Genomic DNA, 19,112 nt, shown 5'->3' with positions numbered 1-19,112 from the left:
TGACCACGGGGAGCCGAGCACAAGAACGTCAGGCCCTCTGAGATGCTTGCAGAGAAAACATACAAGGTTCAATCCCAAGTGTTTCCGGAGATTTCCCAGATTAGGACATGACCATAAAATAAAACACTAAAATCCATAAAAAAAAAACACAACGGCTTCTTGTAAGGAGGAAATTTCGCACCGAGCCGCTGACGTTTCCGGAGGCGTTCCTGAGCCGCAGATTAGGGACGATCCCCCCGAGGATTGGTACAAATGACCCAATTAAGTGGAGAGTCTGAGACAAGTGGTGAAGCCAGGAAATGGCAGATATATGGTCCTCCGAACAAGACGCACCTCAAGGCTGGAGCCGAGCCCACCCAAACAATTAGCCTGTTGTGAGGACGCTGTGAGCCACTCGCACGGACAGCGTCCCCCCGGGCCAGCAGTCAGAATTCACAAGGTGGCACCTGACCAGCTCCACATATTGGTTTAGCCTTGACCACAAAGCCGTCAGGAAAAGCCGCTTCATTAATGGAGGAAGGAAGGAAGGAGGGAATGAATGTAAAGATGGGAAACTAATATTAAAATGTGATTATGTGAATCCCTGCAGGTAACCACAACGCGGCTCCAGAGAAGGCTCCTCACACCAAGGCCGGCGCAGGCCAGAAAGCAAACACTGCCGCGCTGTCAGCTGATCAATGGCCGGCCCGGATCCAAGAATGTGCTGCCCCATCCCCCGGCACCCTGCCCCAGAGTCGCCTCAGGACAATAACCCCCAGCATCCCAGAATACGTTAGTAAGTTGTCAGATGCACAAAGTCGCGCGTCTTCTGCCCTATCCGGCTCGCGCTCTATCAGCCCAAGTGACTGTAAATGGCTCCAAAGGTGGCCGACACTGTCCGCATACACTGCTCATCTGCTCCAGAATCAGAACACAAGAGACAGGGTTCATCAAAACTACACCCACACGTGGGCAGGTCAGAGGCCGCGGGGTTAAAAGAAAGGCGTTATCAGAAAACGACCTATGGTTTACATCAGGTTTTTATGTTAAGTGTACTTTATATATATATTGATTTTTTTATATCCCTATCAATATAAAAGCAAACCTGGCAATTCTTACACTGGCCACTAGGGCTTAGACTAGACTCAGATCTCCTGTTCTGTAGAGAGGACTTCAGCAGTCTCATTATCATCACAGACAGGAATACAATGACTGATAACACAAGATCCACCATTCACAATAACTGATGTCACAGCTCACCTCTTCCTCCTCCTGTATAATGACTGATTACACCATTCACAATAGGTGATGTCACAGCTCACCTCCTCATCCTATACAATGACTGATAACCCCATTATATACAGTAGATATCACAGCTCACCTCCTCCTCCTGTACAATGACTGATAACACCTCTATATACAGTAGATATCACAGCTCACCTCCTGCTCCAATGATCTCCACACAGATCACATTGTAGGGGAGTCATCCCTGGTAACTACATCTTGGACTCTGTTATATGTACTAGATTTCAGGCCTTGTAAAGCAAAGAACTCTTTCAAGACAATAATTCCAAAGTCCCCATCATTTTGCAGTGAGGTCGCGGGTCACAGAGGGCACAGACGAACCTTCAAGTTATCAGCTGCAAATGACACCAATCAATTTGTGTTGTTTGGGCGCCATCTAGTGTGCACAGTGTGTACTGCATAAAATGAACTCACTGGTACAAGACCAATAATAACGGCAAAAAAAAAAAAAAAAATGCTGAGTCTGGAGGTAAAACTGAATAATTCCGACAATTTTCATATGTAATTTTATAGTGCGTTTTATTTCTATTTCAGCCAAATCAGATTACGTTGTCATGGATTTATAGCTGCAAGTCATAAAAGATAAGCGCACCCCTTTCATGTGTAGATAAGCAGTAAGCCTGTGATATGGTACATGGATCATCACCGCCTCGCTCTCATCAGCAGTGTCAGCACCAACGCTCTACAGACGGCTTCCATTAGTTATGACCCGACTAGTTTCCCATCTATGTCTGCCGCCTGCCCTGACCATCCGCCCGAAAACCATTGAGCAAGCCCTCTGCTGCCCACCCTGACCTCCTGACTATTACAGCTTCTGTATGGTGAACAGTCTGTCACCACGTCAGACATCACTAAAGGAGATTTCACTAGGGGTCGGCTACGTAGGGGGGCAGACCTCAGGTCACGCCGTTATAGGACTGGAGAGGATGACAAGCAACACGGCAAAATAAAGGGATTCTCTGCTTTAGAAAACCCCATATCCCTATGAGAGTTAAAGGGCAGCCAATATCCGCCTCCACATCGAATAGATCAGGGTTTAGAATTACTCTCTTTTTGGACCTGGTATGTCTACTCTATACATGGATGGCCTACTGATTCCAAAAGGAACAGTGTAATGCTAATGCTCACCTGTGGAGGCGCTGTAGAGGCATTACTCACTAACAGCTGCAGATTACAGCTCCTTGGCCGGGGGTCCGGGGAGCACGGCAGCCTACAATCAGCCTGGTTTAGGGGCACCCTAAAGACTGACCAATGCGGACAACCTTTTTAACCCCTTATTGAACTGTCATTTATACACAGTGATGGCCAGGGCACAATCAATGTGTCAAGAGCCCCACCCGTGGGTGTCAACTACAACTTGATCAGATGGGACAATGCGACATGTGAATACCAGTGCCTTTTTTTGCCGCATTCAGCAAAAAAACAAACAAAGAAAAACAAAAACAAACAAGTAGTCTGAACACGACCTGGCAAAGCATATGGCGGGAAGGTAACATAACCCTAGTCACATGACAATATAGACTGATCCACGGTCCTCGCATCCCCCAATATACACTGATCCACGGTCGTCACATCCTCCCCTCCGATATACACTGATCCACAGTCGTCACATCCTCCCCTCCGATATACACTGATCCACAGTCGTCACATCCCTCCCCGATATACACTGATCCACGGTCGTCACATCCTCCCCTCCGATATACACTGATCCACAGTCGTCACATCCTCCCCTCCGATATACACTGATCCACAGTCGTCACATCCTCCCCTCCGATATACACTGATCCACAGTCGTCACATCCCTCCCCGATATACATTGATCCACGGTCCTCACATCCTCCCCTCCGATATACACTGATCCACGGTCGTCACATCCTCCCCTCCGATATACACTGATCCACAGTCGTCACATCCCTCCCCGATATACACTGATCCACGGTCGTCACATCCACCCCTCCGATATACACTGATCCACGGTCGTCACATCCTCCCCTCCGATATACACTGATCCACAGTCGTCACATCCCTCCCCGATATACACTGATCCACGGTCGTCACATCCTCCCCTCCGATATACACTGATCCACAGTCGTCACATCCTCCCCTCCGATATACACTGATCCACAGTCGTCACATCCTCCCCTTCGATATACACTGATCCACAGTCGTCACATCCCTCCCCGATATACATTGATCCACGGTCCTCACATCCTCCCCTCCGATATACACTGATCCACAGTCGTCACATCCTCCCCTCCGATATACACTGATCCACGGTCCTCACATCCCTCCCCGATATACATTGATCCACAGTCGTCACATCCCTCCCCGATATACATTGATCCACGGTCCTCACATCCTCCCCTCCGATATACACTGATCCACAGTCGTCACATCCTCCCCCCCGATATACACTGATCCACGGTCCTCACATCCCCCCCCCCCGGTATACACTGATCCACGGTCCTCACATCCCCCCCCCCCCCCCCCGATATACACTGATCCACGGTTCTCACATCCCCCCCCCCATATACACTGATCCACGGTTCTCACATCCCCCCCCCATATACACTGATCCACGGTCCTCGCATCCCCCAATATACACTGATCCACGGTCGTCACATCCCCCCGATATACACTGATCCGCGGTCCTCACATCCCCCGATATACACTGATCCGCGGTCCTCGCATCCCCCCGATATACACTGATCCGCGGTCCTCACATCCCCCCCGATATACACTGATCCGCGGTCCTCACATCCCCCGATATACACTGATCCGCGGTCCTCGCATCCCCCCGATATACACTGATCCGCGGTCCTCACATCCCCCCCGATATACACTGATCCATGGTCTTCGCATCCCCCCGATATACACTGATCCGTGGTCCTCACATCCCCCCGATATACACTGATCCGCGGTCCTCGTATCCCACCTTCCCATACACACTGATCTACGGTCAGGGCCCCCCTAGTACTCTCGAGCGATGCGGTGCGTGCAGCGTCTATACAATGGTTGCCATAGAAATCTCATAAGAAAACGTACAGATCGCTGAGATCTCGAAGAAGCCATTAGCCCGACACTAACGAGACTGGATGAAAAAAACAAACAAAGCTGAAACAAAAATATAGTTTTCCCACAAGAAATCATTAATCTGAGACCAGCACTGGAAAACCGGCAGAAGAGATGAGCGTGGGCCACCATATACGAGACAGCGGACTGCCTACTAATCACACCGCTATACGTCCCGTGTATACGGCACAAGGATAGAAGAGAGCGCTGCGGCCAAACACCTGACCGCTTATCCACCTTGAAAACAGAAGGATCGGGCACGAATATTCCAGGAGTGCGATCCTCCCCCCCCCCCCCCTCAACATCACCTGTCGGAGATACGGGGGGCATCAGATGGTCGGCCGATCCCGCAGATATCAACAGGTTCAGATGTCGTTCATCTAGTGTTTGGGGGACTCTGTTAATAAGGCTTACGAGGCTTACAGACATGGAAGACTTGGGCGTCTATTAGGCATCAGGCTGCCACGGCCACCTGACGATACCGTACGGCCACATCATTGAGTTACACAGGTGGTCCTATCCATTGCCCATAGCACTAGCCCAGCTGCGGTGCCATGCCAGCGCCATACTGGCATTGTGGGGCAATCAATGGAGCTGGGTCACAGCGGTCGGACCCCCACTGATCTAAAGTTATCACCTGTCCTGTAGATAAATGATAACTTCTTACTAGAAAGCCTATTAAAAACTTAAAGGGAACAAAATTAAAACTAGAAATCTCCTTTACATGCACAAAACAACGACGCAGAAAACATGGAAATAATGAGATGAATGCGATGGCGGCTCATCGCAGGCAGAGAACGTACCTGTTAGTTGGGGTGCAGAAGGTGAAGGACAGCAGCTGGTTCCAGAAGGGCTCATTCTCAGAAATGGCCTCGCTGCCCGACAGCTTCTTTAAATAGTCGTTCTCCGATAGTTCATTTATCGTGCTGCTATTGGCGCCCATGTTTCTAGAAGTGCAGCGACCTGTTCATTCCTACCGCAGGCGTCTATGGAGAACAGAGATGAAATCGGTGAGAAGACATGATACAGGGGATAAATCAACGTACCGGACACTATTCATAGTAACAATTGCCCCGAACAACAGGACACAGCGACAGGCAGAAGAGTAGAGGCTAAAACAAAGTGCACCGAACATATAGCAACAAGCCCAAAACACCACACCCTAGAGCCCCCCCCCCCACAACAGCAGCCTAGAGCCCCCCCCACAACAGCAGCCTAGAGCCCCCCCTACAACAGCAGCCTAGAGCCCCCCCCCACAACAGCAGCCTAAGCCCCCCCCCTACAACAGCAGCCTAGAGCCCCCCCCTACAACAGCAGCCTAGAGCCCCCCCTACAACAGCAGCCTAGAGCCCCCCCCATACAGCAGCAGCCTAGAGCCCCCCCTATACAGCAGCCTAGAGCCCCTCCCATACAACAGCAGCCTAGAGCCCCCCCCATACAACAGCAGCCTAGAGCCCCCCCATACAACAGCAGCCTAGAGCCCCCCCCATACAACAGCAGCCTAGAGCCCCCCCATACAACAGCAGCCTAGAGCCCCCCCCCATACAACAGCAGCCTAGAGCCCCCCCCATACAACAGCAGCCTAGAGCCCCCCATACAACAGCAGCCTAGAGCCCCCCCCCATACAACAGCAGCCTAGAGCCCCCCCTACAACAGCAGCCTAGAGCCCCCCCCTACAACAGCAGCCTAGAGCCCCCCCTCTCCCGTATAACAGCAGCCTAGAGCCCCCCCCTCTCCCGTATAACAGCAGCCTAGAGCCCCCCCGTATAACAGCCTGGAGCCCCCCCGTATAACAGCAGCCTGGAGCCCCCCCGTATAACAGCAGCAGCCTGGAGCCCCCCCGTACAACAGCAGCAGCCTGGAGCTCCCCCCGTATAACAGCAGCCTAGAGCCCCCCCCTCCCGTATAACAGCAGCAGCCTGGAGCCCCCCCTCCCATTTAACAGCAGCCTGAAGCCCCCCCGTATAACAGCAGCCTGGAGCCCCCCCATATAACAGCAGCCTAGAGCCCCCCCATATAACAGCAGCCTAGAGCCCCCCCATATAACAGCAGCCTAGAGCCCCCCCCATATAACAGCAGCCTAGAGCCCCCCCATATAACAGCAGCCTAGAGCCCCCCCATAGCAGCCTAGAGCCCCCCCATAGCAGCCTAGAGCCCCCCCATAGCAGCCTAGAGCCCCCCCATAGCAGCCTAGAGCCCCCCCATAGCAGCCTAGAGCCCCCCCCATAGCAGCCTAGAGCCCCCCCCATAGCAGCCTAGAGCCCCCCCCATAGCAGCCTAGAGCCTCCCCGTATAACAGCCTAGAGCCACCCCCCCCCGTATAACAGCCTGGAGCCCCCCCCATAACAGCAGCAGCCTGGAGCCCCCCATAACAGCAGCAGCCTAGAGCCCCCCCGTATAACAGCAGCCTAGAGCCCCCCCCATAACAGCCTAGAGCCCCCCCCATAACAGCAGCCTAGAGCCCCACCCCTCCCATATAACAGCAGCCTGGAGCTCCCCCTCTCATATAACAGCAGCCTAGAGCCCCCCTTCTACCGTATATAGAGCCCCCCCATAACAGCAGCCTGGAGCCCCCCTATAACAGCAGCCTAGAGCCCCCCCTCTCCCGTATAACAGCAGCCTAGAGCCCCCCCTGTATAACAGCAGCCTAGAGCCCCCCCCATAACAGCAGCCTAGAGCCCCCCCTCTCCCGTATAACAGAAGCAGCCTGGAGCCCCCCCCCCTGTATAACAGCAGCAGCCTGGAGCCCTCCCCCCTATAGCAGCAGCCTGGAGCCCCCCCCCGCCCGTATAGCAGCAGCCTGGAGCCCCCCCCCCCCCTTCGTATAACAACAGCAGCCTGGAGCCCCCCCCCCCCCCGTATAACAGCAACCTTGACCCCCCTCCCCAGTATAACAGCAGCCTGGAGTCGCCCCCCCCCCCCACACACACACACACCCAGTATAACAGCAGCCTGGAGTCCCCTCCCCCCTATAACAGCAGTCTGCACCCCCCCCCCATAAAAGCAGTCTGGGTGTATAGTCTGGAGCCCCCCCTATAACAGTAGCCCGGAGCCCCCCTATAACAGCAGCCCGGAGCCCCCCTATAACAGCAGCCTGGAGTCCCCTCCCCCTAAAAGCAGTCTGGGTGTATAGTCTGGAGCCCCCCCTATAACAGCAGCCCGGAGCCCCCCCTGTAACAGCAGCCCGGAGCCCCCCTATAACAGCAGCCCGGAGCCCCCCATACAACAGCAGCCTAGAGCCCCCCATACAACAGCAGCCTAGAGCCCCCCCCCCATACAACAGCAGCCTAGAGCCCCCCCTACAACAGCAGCCTAGAGCCCCCCCCTACAACAGCAGCCTAGAGCCCCCCCCTACAACAGCAGCCTAGAGCCCCCCCTCTCCCGTATAACAGCAGCCTAGAGCCCCCCCCTCTCCCGTATAACAGCAGCCTAGAGCCCCCCCGTATAACAGCAGCCTGGAGCCCCCCCGTATAACAGCAGCCTGGAGCCCCCCCGTATAACAGCAGCAGCCTGGAGCCCCCCCGTACAACAGCAGCAGCCTGGAGCTCCCCCCGTATAACAGCAGCCTAGAGCCCCCCCCTCCCGTATAACAGCAGCAGCCTGGAGCCCCCCCTCCCATTTAACAGCAGCCTGAAGCCCCCCCGTATAACAGCAGCCTGGAGCCCCCCCATATAACAGCAGCCTAGAGCCCCCCCATATAACAGCAGCCTAGAGCCCCCCCCATATAACAGCAGCCTAGAGCCCCCCCATATAACAGCAGCCTAGAGCCCCCCCATAGCAGCCTAGAGCCCCCCCATAGCAGCCTAGAGCCCCCCCATAGCAGCCTAGAGCCCCCCCATAGCAGCCTAGAGCCCCCCCATAGCAGCCTAGAGCCCCCCCCATAGCAGCCTAGAGCCCCCCCCATAGCAGCCTAGAGCCTCCCCGTATAACAGCCTAGAGCCACCCCCCCCGTATAACAGCCTGGAGCCCCCCCCATAACAGCAGCAGCCTGGAGCCCCCCATAACAGCAGCAGCCTAGAGCCCCCCCGTATAACAGCAGCCTAGAGCCCCCCATAACAGCTTAGAGCCCCCCCCATAACAGCCTAGAGCCCCCCCCATAACAGCAGCCTAGAGCCCCACCCCTCCCATATAACAGCAGCCTGGAGCTCCCCCTCTCATATAACAGCAGCCTAGAGCCCCCCTTCTACCGTATATAGAGCCCCCCCATAACAGCAGCCTGGAGCCCCCCTATAACAGCAGCCTAGAGCCCCCCCTCTCCCGTATAACAGCAGCCTAGAGCCCCCCCTGTATAACAGCAGCCTAGAGCCCCCCCCATAACAGCAGCCTAGAGCCCCCCCTCTCCCGTATAACAGAAGCAGCCTGGAGCCCCCCCCCCTGTATAACAGCAGCAGCCTGGAGCCCTCCCCCCTATAGCAGCAGCCTGGAGCCCCCCCCCGCCCGTATAGCAGCAGCCTGGAGCCCCCCCCCCCCTTCGTATAACAACAGCAGCCTGGAGCCCCCCCCCCCCCCCGTATAACAGCAACCTTGACCCCCCTCCCCAGTATAACAGCAGCCTGGAGTCGCCCCCCCCCCCCCCACACACACACACCCAGTATAACAGCAGCCTGGAGTCCCCTCCCCCCTATAACAGCAGTCTGCACCCCCCCCCCCCATAAAAGCAGTCTGGGTGTATAGTCTGGAGCCCCCCCTATAACAGTAGCCCGGAGCCCCCCTATAACAGCAGCCCGGAGCCCCGCTATAACAGCAGCCTGGAGTCCCCTCCCCCTAAAAGCAGTCTGGGTGTATAGTCTGGAGCCCCCCCTATAACAGCAGCCCGGAGCCCCCCCTGTAACAGCAGCCCGGAGCCCCCCTATAACAGCAGCCCGGAGCCCCCCTATAACAGCAGCCTGGGTGTGTGTGTACTGGAGGAAGCTGGAATAATCCAGGTGTTCGGGCAGAGTTCTGAATGTGGATATAACTCATCTGTGGAGCCACGATGGACAGGAGAATGGAGAACGATGGAAGATAAATATTTGCAGAGTCCGTGTGACATTGAATGAATGAGGTTCCAGGATGTAGACTCCTCAGCCTTGTTACCTTATTGTACAACATCAGACCTGGGGCCGGTAGGCACTGCCTTCTGCTCTGTGTACCCAGGATGCCAGCAAAGCTACTCAACCAAACCTGCCCAGAACTCCTCACCTGTCAGCAATGGAGATACTGGACACATATTTCAAGTGCGTTACATTTCCTATATAGACATAGGTAAAGGCTTGGTCTCAGGCTACAATCTACATTCATGACCTCCAGTTTCAGACTTTTCTCATGTGGATGTGTCCATACTGGTAATACAGACTGAATATGAGGTTTCTGAGACCAGGGTGCTACTGTCTTCACCAGGGCTGTGGAGTCAGTAAGTCAAACCTCCGACTCCTCAATTTCCATGCCTCCGACTCCCTCATACACGGCTCATGTTTAAGTGATAAATTTACTGCAGCACAGATTCATCTCAGCTAACAGTCTAGACCCTTAGATCAAGAAGAGGACAGACATTTATAGGACATTTCATAACTTTCCAAAATTCTTATGAAAAAATATTCCCCACAAACTGCATTGAACTACTGTACCCAATTTATTATATATTTTAGGAGTCGGAGTTGGTCCATTTTATACTCCGGCTCCACAGCCCTGGTGTCACGCCAGGTGTGGGAAAGACTTAGTGCAACACAGAGGGAAAAGGGAGAGGGAGCCCAGACACTAGGGAAAGGGGGAATTGGAGACCTCCTAGTCTGGTCTAGCGTCACGCTGTCTCCCCTGACGTCCCTATATTGCCTCTTCAGCAATCGCCGCACGCGTGCCTCGCCCTACTCTCCCTGGCGTATGGCTACGGCTAGGGATGGAAGGAGATGAGCACTAGTTAACCTCCACTAAACTCTATAATCAACAAGGGTAGACAAAACAGGGGAAATGGCTTAGCCTTAGATGAACTCCAAATGTGCACACGGCCTCAAGCTCCAGAGAGGACAAAGTACTGCTCCTGCTAAGCTTCACAAGTAGAAATGGATCTAGCCGGCAACTCCCTCTCAGACACACCAGGCATATATACACCCAGGCCAGAGAGCTAATTAGCAAGAGAGAGGTAGCCGCTCGGTCCTAAAGACAGCCTCTTATCTAAGAAACTGTCTGCAATGCCAAACATAGAGATCTCCTGCAACCCACTGCAGGGTGATTGTCTGTCACCCCTGACACACCGGTGACACCTGGCTCCTACTGTACATAGGGAGCTACGTGCGGGCTCTGAACTCAGACAAAATGGGCTCCGACTCGGACTCCAACTCCACAGCCCTGGTCTTCACTAGCTCTCATATATCAGCACAGCTTCATTGCTGCAGTTTCCTTTCTACAGTGGATTGGACGTCCCTTGACAGACTGCCCTGTGTGTTCTTTCTTCACCATCTACACTTTGGTACAGCACCATCGGTTTGATCAGCTCTACCAGGAGTTTTGGAAGCCTTATCCTTCTGCATACTGATCTGCCTATAGAACCTCCTGCCCCTCTCTGCTGAGATCTCTAACACAGAGCAGAGAGGAGGAGACTGGCAGAGAGGAGGAGACGGGCAGCCATAGCTGTCAGATACAGCAGAACAGCCTGCAATGTAAGAGAGGTGCAGTCTCTACAGCAGTAAAAAGGTGAAAAAAAAAATGAGTGAAGACAATTTAGAAAGCTTATTCTGTATTCAGTAAGCAAATGAAGCATATTCCCTTAATAACCGTGGCTTAGTAGCGCTTTTACAGTAGCCAATTAAAGGATTTCTCATAAGTTGACATTTCATGGCCGCACTTCAGAAGACGACTGCATCAGCACATCCCATTCTCCTTACAGCTCTGGGCATCAGGCAATAAGGGCCTAATAAAGCCGGGCTCTAATAGAAGCGACAGTGGCATCTAAGTTGTTTGCCAGAGGAAGGAGGCTACTTCTGTCAGCACAACACTTGCAAAGTAGGCTAATGTTTAATAACGTTTTATAGAATCCAAAAGAAAAGAAAAAAAATAGAATTTCATCAATAAACTCTACATATCTTAAAATAAAGCCACTGAACAATACAACTCATCCTGCAAAAAAACAATTTTCCATAGGACTACAACAACAACAAAAATAGGTGGACACAAAAAATGTTGCTTGGTCCTTAGTGCCTAAAACACTTGTGGTATGAGGGGGTTAAAAGAATGATCATAGCAAAAGTGACAGCCTCGATTTATTATTTCTTAGTTGTCTGCAGTCACCACTGGGGGGAGCTGGAGAGCTTTCTGCATACTGGTTATAATAATGACCTAGAATACATCCATGGTCCCCTAGTATCAGCTGGAGGCACAATTATATCAGCTGACTGACCCTGCAGGGGATTTGGAGACGTATATTGGAAAAATCAGACTACTATACAGCAAAAAATAAATGGAGTACTAGGGCGGCCCTTTAAAGTTCATAGGGAACATGGAGTTCTGGAATTTTCATTACACAGTGATGGAAACACTGTCATCACTTCCCTGCCACAATGTACACCCAGCTGACAGCAAACCAGCCGCCCTGACCCCGACAACTCCCTGCTAATTAAATGATGACACCGCGTCACATCTACAAGGTCAGGTATGCAAGAAGCCCTGTATACACAGGACAGGAAAGTCAGGATTGCACATCACATCAGGATGACAACATGACCAGAGATGTGACCCGCAGAACAGGAGAAAAACTGCTGCCGAGAAGGTGTGAGCACTGCAGAGTACCCAGAGCAGATAAGAGCCGCGGCGGTGGCAGGACGGCAGTGATTATACACAGACAGGGCGCCCACAGCATGAGAGCGGTCACACGCGCACAGGGGGCCGCTCTCAGGGGGCACACCACTCAAGGTGATCAGTGTCGTTGTGGTCTTCAGTTAGAGCTAATTATGCCAAGTCTGATGCCCTCCAAACTGACAGGCACCAAATTGGTCAGGTCTCCTTTCGGGTAGAGTCTTAGATGAATGCCAGAGGGCACAGGTGTCACAGATCAGCCTAAGGCCTCATTCAGATGTCTTGTTTTTCACAGATAGAACATGTACCCATTAAAGACAACAGTGCTATTGACAGGTCTGTGTTTTTTTTTTCCGGTATCACAGATTGAAAAAGCCAATACAAGTCTATGGATCCATGAAAAACACGTACAGCACATCAGTGTGCCATCCATGAGCTGTCTGCATGTAACACTGCAAAGGAGAGATCACTAGGGGGGTAGACCACAAGAACAGGGCTGTATTACTGTTCCATTCATTCTATAGGACCGCCAGACACAGGCCGGCGCCAGACACAGGCCGGCGCCAGACACAGGCCGGCGCCAGACACAGGCCGGCGCCAGACACAGGCCGGCGCCGTGCGCTGCTCTCTCAGACTGTGTTCTCAGCTGATTTATGACAAAGTTTAGCTGAACCCACCTGTGGTTATGAATCAACAGAAAAGGGTCCAGGTGAGGAGTTAAGCCCCCTTACAGTTTTGATACCGGTCAGCTGAATGATCAATTGTTCGGCTCGCAGGGAGTTTGTATGTTCTCCCCGTGTTTGCATAGGTTTCCTCCAGGTTCTCCGGTTTCCTCCCACACTCCAAAGACATACTGATAGGGAATGTAGATTGTGAGCCCCAATGGGGACAGAGATGATGATGTCTGTAGATCGTCTGAATTGTAAAGCGCTGCGGAATATGTTGTTGCTATATAAATAAAAAGATTATTATATCTCACCCAGCTCTCGCTTGACTGCCGACAGACATGCCTAGTGGAAGCTTATCTCAGGGAGAATTAAAAGATCTGCAGTCTGAAATCGCACATGCTGGACCCTTATTTCCCCTGGCTTCATCTGTCTGTGGCCTCCGTACACAAATTGGGTTCACCAACATACGGACTGGAGGAACCAGATGTGCTCACTGACAGATTCTCTGGTAACTCATCCTGCAGACGGCTATGTACTATGATACACTGAGGCAAAATAAGAAAATGCCTCCAATATTAATAGGGTCGTCCAGGAAGGATATTGATGACCAACCCTGAGGATAGCCCCACTGATCAGCGGCTAACAGTGTACGGAGTCAGAACACCACAGCTCCGTGTAGTGGAGGTTCTTGGGTACTGCAACTCAGATCTCATTCACTTCAATGGGCTCTGTACATAGTTTACATCTGGCTGCAGGGAGAGCCGATAACAGCTGATCATAGGTGTGTCGGGGATCAGAGCCCCACCGATCTGATAGTGACAACTGCTTCTATCAATATATAGGTACGGGAGCCCCCTAAACCCAATTGGAAAGTGATTTTTAGCTAATAATACATGATGGTGTCCACATATAATAATACATCCATGGATCAGCAGGCAGTGTGCACAACACTGGAGGTCGGGCGCCTGGACAGATCTGCTGGTCACATTCAGGGCTCATGCACACATCAGTGATTTTCTCGTACCAGAAAAATTAGTTTTATCATGGTTTTTAAACAGAGCGGACACAGAGCGCGCGCCCCGGACACAGAGCGCGCGCCCCGGACAGTTTTTTACTTGCAAGGGGGAAAGAAAATTTTTCCACCTTCTCCTATTATTCCAATTTTTTTCACGGACACAGACTTTTATTGCAAAGTTTGATCCGACCACACAAAGAACAATATCGAACATGTTCCCATGATTTTGTACGGAACAGTAGGTGTGCAAAAAGTCAGACATTGGACCAGCCCCATAGACTGTCACAGGTCCAATGCTATCCATGAAAAATACAGATATCACTCATTAAAAACTGGCGTGTTAATGAGGCCTAACTGTTTAAGACTCTATTGCCGTGTATCTAGTGGGGTCCGATCTCGTCCCGCACAATGCTTTCTTGGTCGTATAAGCTTTAAGCCCCCTTGAGGATGCAGACATTTTTTCATTTTTTTTCCTCCCCGCCCTCCAAGACCTAGAACTTTTTATTATTTGTAGTTTTGAATGACACCATTCATTTCATTATATAATGGTCTGAAATAAAAGTTCTACAATGGGTAAAATTTATGAAAAAAAGAACAAAACATTCTTCTGTTTTGGGCTTAATTTTTACAATGTTCACTTGCAGTAAAATTAGTAACTTTACGGATGAGTGCCGTTGTAGCGGCACCAAATTCATATTGTTTTTTTAATGTTTTACTTCTAAAAATGTAAAAAAATTGGAAGAAAAAAAATAGGTTTGTGCCATCCTACTGATAGAGCTGTATGAGGCTTATTTTTGTGGGATGAGCTTTAGCTTTTATTGGTAACAATTTGGGATCCATAAATCTTTCTGAGCACTTTTTGGGGAAAATGAAGCAATAAAAAAAACCCAGCAATTAGGACACTTTTTGTTTCATTTTTACAACTATTGTTTGTTCTGCGGGACACTTAGGTCATAGAGAGGCAAAGATTATATTTTTATAGTTTTCTATTGCATTTTTGGAGGCAAAATTAACAAAAAATAAAAACAGCAATTCTGTATATATTTTTTTCTTACTTGTGTACACCGTATGAGATAAATATTACAATATTTTATTAATTTACACTGAAATGAACCCCATGATACCAAATGTTTTATTTTTTCCCTCTTTTTGATTTTTGGGAAGAAAATTTGGAGTGATTTTAAACTTTCATAAAAAAAATGTTTCAAATATTATTTTAAAAAAATTATTTCCTTCTTATTAGTCCCCTCATTTACCGACCCCGGGGTCTTTTGTATTCTAGCCTATTGTAAAATTTAAAAAATAAATAAATAAATAGCCTATGAACCCCACCATCTGCCCTGACTACACCACCGCTATCCCATGATCAATGACAGCAGTATACAAGGGGTTAAACTTCAGCAATCGAAGCCGGGTCTGAAAATTGAATGACAACTTAAAAAAAAAAAAATCTGCGACGACATAGAAAGGGTTAAGTCAATGGGTAAATGTAGGACAAAATCTCCAGCAACGGAGCCGAGTTGCAATATGAAGAAACAGATTTGGTGCAGCCATTTTTTTTTAAAATCCTTTGTAGCCCCCAATTAAAGGGGGCCCGTCAGCAGTCATAAGTGGGACGTTTTTTGCACTTTTTTCATTTCCACGGCTCCCAAATACTACTTTTTTTTTTTTAAATCAGTTATGGAGATATGGGCTTTTTTATGTTCTTTCCAATTGGGCGGTGCTCACAGGATCCTCCAGGGTGTGTCTTTAGGCTACTTTGCATAATTACCCTATAAGCCACACCCACTTGGTAAAGATTATTAAAATAAGCATTCTTGATTCTTAGCGCACTAAATGAAAAACTCCTTCTCTCCAAAACTGTATGGCATATCTAAAAAAAACAAAACACCTGAATACAGGAAAACATAGGAATAAATCAAGAGCAAAAGACGGCAGGTCGTCTTTAAGAAATGGCTCCTCAGCAGCTGCACCTCTGAGGTGGGCCGCACACTCGCCAAACGCTATGTAGGACCCTAACCTTACACCGCATACAGACAGGAGTATGAAAAAATTGTCAATTTTTCATCTGTATTGAAAGTTTCCTTTTTGATATGTTTGGCCAGTATGACTCTTTGTTTTGTTTTTTTTTCTAACTATATAGGAAAGTTTAGTAAGAAAAAGAAAAAAAATAAATAAAAAGGTCGACCATTCAATATACAATACACTTCATCTCTTTTTTTATTTTTTGATGGTGGATGGACGCCCGTCCCGCGGCTTTTATTGTGCATAATAATCTTTAGCACAGGTGACGTACAGTGGCCATAAACACAGAAAGTTCCTAACCTTATAGGGGTTGTCACAACTCCTTATATCTGTAAAATGGAAAAGTGCTTGTAAAAACTAGTGATTCTATAATTTACCTCTTAATAAAAATCCTCCCTGTTCTCAAGAGCAGCTGGATTTATATGATACTATAACATATAAAAAAATATATAAGACATGGTATAAGGAAAATGTGCAAAACCGAACATGAGGGGGTTAGGTAACATTTTGATCCAAGGGTATAAGCCCCAGCCACGTCACTGTGAGCCTCTGTACGGGGGTCCTGATAGAGGTGAGGGGACCGATTCGTGGAGCTCCGGCCCAGCGTCCAGGTCAGTGGTGTCGGGAATGTCTGACGTTCCGGTGTCACTGGTGCAGCTTTTGATTATCCAGAGCTGGTGCGACGTCATAGTGTCTCATGTCTTACAGATGACGTCGCACCAGCCCTGACACATTAAATGGCGCGGGGAGGATACCAGAAGGTAAAAAATTCGGGGCCTCCCGTCCAGCAGTCAGGCACCACTTACCTGGACGCAGAACGGGAGTCCCGCAAATTCTGCAGTGCTTGTATTTTTTATTTTATTGTTTGCTGCTTGATGCCTAGGTTACCAGCCATCGCTGCTGTCTATCAGAAGTGGCCAGTCACGTGGGCAGGGAGCACAGCGCTTACAAGCTCTTTGCTATAAAATTGGTAACTGCTGCTCTGGAGATGGCTGGAATCAATGGAAGGAACTAGCTTTAGTTTCCCAGTGCTCCTCCGATGCTGCAGAGGCAAAGCAGTCTAAGCTAGCAGCCTGGGATAGGGCCCAGATCAGAAATGCCACCATGCCACTGGTCTGAACTGTCAATCAGGAGAGTACAACCCCTCTAAGGGAATCCATCAGCAGGATTTCACCCCCCAAACTATTTCTATGCACATGTAGCTCTTTCCAAGACAAGTCCAGCAATACCTTTATATGGCCGGTCCGTTCCTCCGTTACTGAGAAATCAGAGTTTCTATTGATATGCAAATGAGGCTGAAGAGCTATGTATAGCTATGATAGATCTTAAGCCTCTGTCACTCCAGCTCTATTCTCCTCCCAGTGCCATCTACTCCTTAGAAGTAAGGCTACGTTCACACGGTGAGCTTTTGGGCGTTTCATATCAGCAACATGCTGATTTCTCTTGCGGGTACGCTGAGTTTTATGTGCAGTTTTATGTCAAAGCCATATACTAGGAAGTTTCAAAAACAAAGCAGCTTTATTTAAAGCTTGACATGCTAACAAGAGACAAAAACGCTTGTAACAAAAAGCACTGACACTGAAAAACGTAATTAAAAAAATGTAAGTAACCTAATTTAACCCATTCACCACCTTGGGCTTTTCCGTTTTTTGCTCCCCTCCTTCCCGGAGCCATAACTTTTTTATTTTTACGTCAAAATGGCCATCTGAGGGGTTGTTTTTGCGGGACGAGTCGTACTTTTGAACAACACCATTGGTTTTACCACATAATGTAGTGGAAAACGAGAAAACGTTTGGAGTGCAGTGAAATTGCGAAAAAAGTGCAATTCCACAATTTTTCTTTTTTTTTACCATGTTCACTAAATGCTAAAACTGACCTGACTGTATAATTCCACAGGTCAGTATGAGTTTGCATAAACCAAACATGTACAGGTTCTTTTTTATTTAAGTGGTGAAAAAAAATCTAAAGTTTGTAAAAAAAAAAAAAAAAAAAAAAGTCGGAATTTTCCGGCCTCGTAGCGTTTCCATTTTTTGTGTTCTCGGGCCGGGTGAAGGTTTACTGTTTGCGCGCCGAGCTGACGTTTTTCATTGATACCATTTTGGAGTAGATACGATGTTTTGATCGTCCGTTATTGCATTTTATTGCAATGCTGCGGCGACCAAAAAAAAACGTAATTCTGGCGTTTTGATTTTTTTCTCGTTACGCCGTTTACCGATCGGATTAAGTATTTTTATATTTTGATAGATCGGGCGATTCTGAATGCACCGATACCAAATGTATGTATTTTTTTTATTATTATTGTTTTATTTTGAATGGGGCAATAGAGGGGTGATTTCAACTTTTAAATTTTAAAAACTTTTTTTTTTTTTTTAATTTTTAATTGCATGAATAGTCTCCATGGAAGACTAGAAGCTGAGATCATCAGATCGCCTGTGCTATACATAGCGGGGCTTCAGCCCTGAAATATGTAGCAGAAATGCTCCTCTGCTATCAGCGCCTACCACTGGACTGTGCTCATAGCAGATTTACAATGACAACCACAGGGGTCTCCTGCAGACCCCAAGACATGCCAACCCATCGGCGCCCTGCGATCATGTGACAGAGGCGCCAATGGTAGAAGCCAGTGACGCGCTTCTAGCGCGGCCATGTTAAATGCCGCTGTCAGAGTTTGACAGTGGTATTTAACATGTTAACAGCAGCGCGTGGATCGCGATTCCACCTGCGGCTGTTAGGGGCACATGACAGGTGATCAGATCAGCTGTCATGTGCCGGAAAACATGAGGGCTCAGCGCCGGAGCCCGCACAAAACAAGGGGAGGCGACCTATAACATAGATACAATGGGTTAAATAATAGATGCAGAAATTCTGCAACATCAAAAGCTCATTGTGGGAACATAGCCTTACACATAACTGCAAAGTCTGACTACACTCTGTCTGTAGTCTGTTACCACGGAGACACACAGGTCTGCAATGGAGCTGAAGACACAAAGTAGTATGCCTCCAAATCAAAACTGGTTGCAAAGTTTTTATTTTTTATCTTAGATACAGTTAAGCTTTGTAGCAGATCTGCAATACTCAGTAAGGGCCATTGTTCTACCAAGTACAAGGTGTACATCGAGCTGACAACAGCTGATCTGTGGGTGTCAGACCACCACCAATCTGATGGCGATATCCGAAGGAAAGCTCATCAATCCAAAAGTAACTTAGCACTGTAATTCATGCTCACAGGTTGCCGACAGTGAATGGAAACGTTGCATCGCCATAGTAAAGTCTGTACAGAC

At 49.2% G+C, this 19,112-nt stretch overlaps 1 protein-coding gene across 3 annotated transcripts in view; it reads right to left on the bottom strand.

Annotated features, from left to right (window-relative positions):
- DYM (dymeclin) overlaps nucleotides 1–19,112 on the bottom strand; it is a 262,125-nt gene that overhangs the window by 237,281 nt on the left and 5,732 nt on the right. For all 3 annotated transcript variants that reach the window (XM_073680479.1, XM_073680481.1, XM_073680480.1), the window contains exon 2: nucleotides 5,160–5,342. In XM_073680479.1, the coding sequence (XP_073536580.1) occupies nucleotides 5,160–5,299 (140 nt within the window). In that variant the 5' untranslated portion in view covers nucleotides 5,300–5,342. The remainder of the gene's footprint in view (nucleotides 1–5,159; nucleotides 5,343–19,112) is intronic.

This window comes from Phyllobates terribilis, unplaced genomic scaffold (assembly GCF_046119375.1).
Source record: "Phyllobates terribilis strain yellow unplaced genomic scaffold, ASM4611937v1 Scaffold_1__5_contigs__length_1240528914, whole genome shotgun sequence".
NCBI lineage: Eukaryota > Metazoa > Chordata > Amphibia > Anura > Dendrobatidae > Phyllobates > Phyllobates terribilis.
Note: the sequence above shows the minus strand (reverse complement) of the source record. Positions and strands in the feature narration are given on the sequence as shown.